This window comes from Charadrius vociferus, unplaced genomic scaffold (assembly GCF_000708025.1).
Source record: "Charadrius vociferus isolate BGI_N301 unplaced genomic scaffold, ASM70802v2 scaffold647, whole genome shotgun sequence".
NCBI lineage: Eukaryota > Metazoa > Chordata > Aves > Charadriiformes > Charadriidae > Charadrius > Charadrius vociferus.
The window spans coordinates 76382-82663 of NW_009649585.1; the positions used below are offsets into that span (position 1 = coordinate 76382).

At 56.5% G+C, this 6282-nt stretch overlaps 1 protein-coding gene across 1 annotated transcript in view; it reads right to left on the reverse strand.

The window, feature by feature from the left end:
• Window positions 1-3349: 3349 nt before the first annotated feature.
• LOC104291164 (chromosome unknown open reading frame, human C2orf70) overlaps window positions 3350-6282 on the reverse strand; it is a 7448-nt gene continuing 4515 nt past the window's right edge. The window contains exon 3 of the mRNA XM_009890365.1: window positions 3350-3494. Coding sequence (XP_009888667.1) covers window positions 3350-3494 — 145 coding nt within the window. The remainder of the gene's footprint in view (window positions 3495-6282) is intronic.

Here is a 6282-nt window from a genome sequence, read left to right on the forward strand (position 1 = left end):
GGTTAGTTTGAACCTCACAGTGAAATCTCTTTCTCTCCGTCACAGATGGGGAACCACCTTGTAGGGTTTGGTGCTTGGACCATGCCGTGCGCCAATTAAAGACATGGGGTTTCTCTACGTGCCGGGGCGGCTGGAAGGATGAGTTTGTCTTGGAAGTCTTGGCCAGAGCAAAGAAAATAAGAGAGATTTATTCGCAGCACCGGCTTTGATGTGCGGGGGAGCTCCAGGGAGCTTCAAGGACAGGGTTATGGAGCTCCTCCAGCATCTACGGGGAGGGGGGTGGTGACGCTGAGGGGCTCAGGCTGATGGTGAGGAGCTGCAGAGAGGGCTCACAAGCATGTGAAAAAACAATAAAAAGGCAAAAAAAAAGTCCTCACTTGGCATCTAAAATGTTAGATTCCAAGCTGGCCGCGGTCCAGAGCCATCAGCGAAGGAGGATTTGGGCTCGGCCACCCCGAGGTGGGAGCTGTGAGCGGGCAGAGCAGGTAGGGGTGCTCCATGAACCCCAGCAGCCCCCACAAACCCACCAGAGATCCCCTGGGAGGGGGTTGAGGGCTGAGATGCCCACAGCCCCCCCTCTGCCGCCCAGGCGGGCAGGCAGATGCTCAAGTCCCACTCCAGCATCATCCCTCTGGGCGCCTAAAAGTAATTTCAGGATCAGACCCTGGACCTGCAAGGGGTGACCCTTGTGAGCTGCTGATCTCCACCCAGCCTGGCCCTTTGCATGAAAGATCTCAAACCTCGTTTAATTCAGGGATCCATCGCACGAGACAGCACTAGGGCAAGGACCTCCCGGGGACCCCTCAGCAGCCATCTCAGGGTCAACACGCAAAGCCCTTCCAGGGAGGCAAATGAAATCTGGTGGCAATGATGGCAAAAATTCCATTAAGGAATTTTGTCTTACAGTCCAAATAAATGGATGTCTCTTCGTGTTTGACCTTTTGCACCGCTGGCACAAAGTGGGTTTCTTCTTTGTGGCTGCTGTACGCATCCTCCCTCCTCTGTAAATGCTGCTTGGCCAAGGAACAAGCCCTAAAAAAACATGCACGGGCTCTGTCTGGCTGCGAATGATGACCTGACTGGAGTTTAAAGTGATTTTAGAAATGCACTAAACAACACAAGGACTTTCCTCGGCGTGTTAAACCCGAGCTTTTGAAGTGCTGCAGTGGTTAGCCCCCACCAGCTTGCTCTAACTGGGTGAAATGTGCTGGCTGGGGAGTGACGAGGAGATAAGTTTAAAAGGGTTATTTCGCTTCAGATGTCAGCGAGTGTCGGGGGGGGGGTTGGAGGGGAGGGAATAAATCCAATAAAAAGCTGCTAAAAACCCATCTCTGAGTTTCCAAAATAGCTGCTACAAAGAGCCCCTCGTTGCTGGGGTACTTTTGTGTTTCAAATCAGGGATGGGAATCGGACCTGAGGCTGGTTGTGAACCAGCCCCAGCGGGAAAGAGCCCGGGGACGCGGCTGGGGTGGCTGTGGGGTGGGGACACCGGACTGCGCCTGCCCCTGGCCGGGCTCCTGTCCTGCCCCTGCAACATTCAGGAGATGGACCTCTGCCCATAACGGTGCAGAAGAGGGGTGAGGGCCCCTTCTCCAGCCCCGTGGGCAAAGGGCACAGGCTGACACCCAGGGAGATGCTCCCCAGAGGCAACCAGATGTCTCTCAAACACGGACACCGCTTGCAAAGGTGCTTGCTGGTGGCCCAAAAGGTGCCAGACCCCTTGTGGTTGGACGGCACACAGGGGCAGAGCCCCGGTCGCCAGCGTCAGTGACAGACCTCGTTCGTGCCCTACCATGTCACCCACTTCCAAAATCGCAGGAGAAAATAAGTCTCCTCAAATAAATTAAGCAGGGCTAAGGCTGCGGGCTGCCCCCTTGCCCACACTGGGACACTATTTTGCCAGTCCTGGCATGGCTTAACCCATCCTGACGTGCTCTGCAGGGAGCACCAGCCCCCCCAGAGGATGGAGGAATGAAGATCCCCTTCCTCCTGGCACAGCACACCTGCCCCGGACTCATTGTCCTTGTAGTCAGTCATCCTGACAGTAGTGTTCTTCCACCAATTTCACTGGCAGCTTCTTGAAACCATCTCAAATTTGGCTGTGTGCAGCATCCTGGGAAGGAGAGCCCCGTGGTTTAGAAGAATCACCCTGTTGGGTTTGCTTTCAACCCAACACGTGGTCACCTCCTGTTCTGCTCTTGTATGGGACGAGAGAGTGGACAACCAACCCTACTGACCCTCTGCCCCGTCCTCCCCGTCCTCTCTCTTCCAGGCTGATGGGCTCTGACTTACACAGCTCTTTCTCACAGGGATGCCACGTGGACCTCCAACTGCTCCAATTCCCTTCTCTGAACCCTCTCCTGCTCCAGCATCTCCCCCTCTCCTACCCCAGCATCTCCTGGAGGCAGACAGCCATGCACGAGCAGCAGGGAGGGGACACCCCCCTTGGCTCCCAGTGCTGCCTGCTCTGCTCTCCATTCCTTTCCTAATTATTCCTGCAGGCTGATTTGCTTTTTTGACCACTGCCAGCCACCCACCTGCTGTAAAGCCATGGTCCTGCTGCCGGGTGGTACTGCTGGGCTGGGAGCCTGCAGGTGATTCAGCAACACCTTCCTCAGAGACCCTCCTTCAGCCTTGTCTTCATTACCCCGGCTAATTTTGTGCTGTCCACAAGGTCATAGAATCAGAGAGTCATAGAATCAAAAAATCATAGAATCATTGAATGGTTGGAGTCGGAAGGGACTTTAAAGATCGTAGAATCATAGAATGGTTTAGGTTGGAAAGAACCTTGAAGATCATCTCGTTCCAACCCCCCTGCCCTGGCCAGGGACTCCTCCCACCAGCCCAGGTTGCTCCAAGCCCCGTCCAACCTGGCCTTGAACACCTCCAGGGATGGGGCAGCCACAGTTTCTCGGGCCAACCTGCCCCAGGGGATCACCACCCACACAAGAAACAATTTCTTCCTGATATCTCATCTCCATCTCCCCTCTGTCAGTGTCAAACCGTTCCCCCTCATCCTATGGCTCCCCTCCCTGATCAAGAGTCCCTCATCACCCCATCTGAGGTCACTGGTGACGACACTGATGGCCATGTGCTCTTCCCCACCATTGCAACGCTCAGCACCCACCCCAGCCCAGGCGAGGGGGTCCTGGATGACCCTATCTCATGGCGGGAGAAGCTGTGTGGTGGGCAGCTGCCCCCTCTTCTTGGAGGCCACGGACAAGGAGCATTCCCACCGCACGTGGGCAGGTCCCCATGGCACACAGAGCCCAAGACAGCAGGCAGCTCCTTCACCTTTATTTTCCTGTCGTTCCTCTCCTGGATGGAAAACCGGGGTGGACGCCACGGCTTAGAATCGGCACTCGAAAAAGCTGTCTCGGATTGCTCTCTCCTGGGAGGTGACCCTCTTCCCCGAAGGGAAGGTCTGGTAGGTCCGCAGGTTCATCGGTGACACTCGCAGCAAATGCCAGCGGGTCTTCGCGCTGAGCGGTGGGCTGGGGAGGAGCAGAGGACCAAGGAGGGTTACAGAGGTGCAGGCAGCAGGCAGGGAGGTGCAGGCAGGGATTCCGGAGGTGCAGGCAGGGCTTGGACGTAGGGTTGTGCTCCAGGGGCACCCTGGCACTGGTCACCCCGGCAGAGATGCGGAAGCAGGTGAGCTTGCAGCGTTTTCCCCCCATCCCCAAGAGGACACGTTCAACCTGACCTTGCACCGGGCTGATGTGACCCCAAGAGTCCCAATTCCCACACTCCCGCTGGCTCTGCCTGCTCCTGAGCCTCACCATGTGCTCCGAAATCCCTGCCGTCATGGACCGCACAGGCAGCGCCGACGGCCAAGTGCAAGTTAAAAAGCAACACAGAATTGGGACATTTTTGCCCGTGCCATGTTCAGAGCTGATGCTGCAGGGCTGAGGAGTGGTCTCCTGTCGGCAAGCGCCGCTGACCTCCGGGCCACAAATATTAATGCAGAATCAGGTCTTCACACCAGCATCGCCCGGATGGGTTCAGTCATACATCCACGTGAGGAAGGACCCTGGGGATGGGGAGGTGTTTGAAGGGACAGAGGGACGGTAGAGATTACTTTCAAGGCCACCGTTGCTTGTGCCCCTTTGGGGACACGTTGCCTGACCCTCCAGGAGCAGGTCAAAGTCAAATCACTTCTGTGGGGAAGGGTGAGGGAGCAGCGAGGTCCTCAGCGGCAAGGTGTAGGGGTGCACAGCAGCAAGTCAGGGTAAGGATTGGGTCTGGAGATGGTGGTCAGGGTCAGACCCAGCCCAAGGGCCACCCAGCAGCGAGAAGGGTTTGAGGTCAAGCCCAGAGCCAGGTCCAGGCTGAAGTGGAGGAGGTCCAAGCTGCACAGGTGGGGGCTGGTAGTAAATCTTCCGCTTAAAAACAGACCCTGGAGGAAGGGAGGTGCCGGCCATCACCTCCAGCTTCGCTCACAACAGCTCTTATCAGCGCCGGGGCTGACCTTGGTCACTGCCAGCTAAACTCCTGGAAGGGGGATGTGCTCACGGCCCCGACAGCACCTGCGTTACTCCATCCACTTCCACCTGTGCTCCTCATCCCACACATTTCTCCCCTTTGCCGTGAGACCTGGCCTGGGTGAAGGACAGCCTCCCCCACTCCTGCTTGTTTCTCACGGGCAGCCAAGGGTTGATAAGAAAGCGTGAGATCGCCACGGCACACAGCCAGGAAGGAACGCTCAGTGCCCATCAATTAACCTCTCATTTAAGCAGCTTCTCGGAGCTCCACATGCAAAACCGTAGCAGATACACGGGCTTCCATGGCTGGCTGTAGCTCATGGCATCCCCATGACTTCCCATCTCACAGCAAGGAGGGTCCAGCCGCCTCCTGGGCTGTGCGAGCAGGAGAGTCAACCATGGGGCAGAGGCAGCATCTAGCCACCCTCGTCGGTGTCTCCTGTGCTGTGGCTGGTCTGAGGTTCCCCTGTGCAAAGAAGACATGGACATACTGCATCAAGGGCCACCGAGATGGGCTGGACCACATGGTGTGGACCCCACCTGGAGTAGTGTGTCCAGCTCTGGGGCCTTCAGCACAGGAGAGACATGGACCTGGTGGAGCGGGGCCAGAGGAGGCCCCGGAGATGCTGGGAGGGCTGGAGCCCCTCTGCTGGGAGGACAGGCTGGGAGAGTTGGGGGGGTTCAGCCTGGAGAAGAGAAGGCCAAAAAGGGGAGACCTCAGAGCCCCTTCCAGTGCCTAAAGGGGCTCCAGGAGAGCTGGGGAGGGACTCTGGATCAGGGAGGGGAGCTGTGGGATGAGAGCGAATGGCTTCAAACTGGAAGAGGGGAGATTTAGATGAGATATTAGGAAGAAATTCTTTGCTGTGCGGGTGGTGATCCCCTGGGGCAGGTTGCCCCGAGAAGCTGTGGCTGCCCCATCCCTGGAGGTGTTCAAGGCCAGGTTGGACGGGGCTTGGAGCAACCTGGGCTGGGGGGAGGTGTCCCTGCCCAGGGCAGGGGTTGGAACTAGATGATCTTCAAGTTCCCTTCCAACCCAAACCATTCTGTGATTCGATGATTCTATGTGCAAGGAGAGGCAGAGAGCTGGTTGTTCAGCTTCGAGAGGAGAAGGCAAAAGGGGATCTTCCTATTGTCTGGAGCTACCTAAGGGCAGGTAGCAGAGAAGAGAGGATCTAGGGGATGTGGAGATGCAGGACGCTGGATGCATCTTGAATTTTGAAGTGCGTGCTGATAAGAGCAGCGATGGGCACAAGTTAAAACACAGGGATGGATACCCCGCCAGATATAAGCAAAATATTTGAAAATATTTTATCTGAAGTCCTCTGAAGATGACTGGAGGCATTTTTTTTCTGGATTTTTAGGCTCCTGTTGAGCCACAGGAATATAGCACTAGAGGGCACCCTCGTATTTCTGCTGGCGGCTGGTCTGGTTGCCTCCCACCATGGCTCAGCTCCCAGTGCTGGGCTGGCAGCCCTGCAGGTGCTTTTTCAGCTCATTTCAGGTCCAGTGAAATCATCCCAGGAGGCCAGTGTTGCGCTCTGAGCTCAAGGCAAGAAGGAATTTCGGATGCAAGCTACAACCAGCGTTGGTTGAGAGCGATACAATCCTCTCTGATGGCTCCTGATACACTCTTTATTTCAGAGGAGACTTTCCTGTCTGCGATGTCTCAGATGCTCTTATGATGATGCTGAGATCAGGGCAGCCTTGCAGGGTGCTGCTGAGCCTGGTGTCCCACTCCCCAGGGTGCTTCTCCCTTCTCCTTTGTCTGCCAGAGCAGGGTCATCATCCAACACCCCCCCCC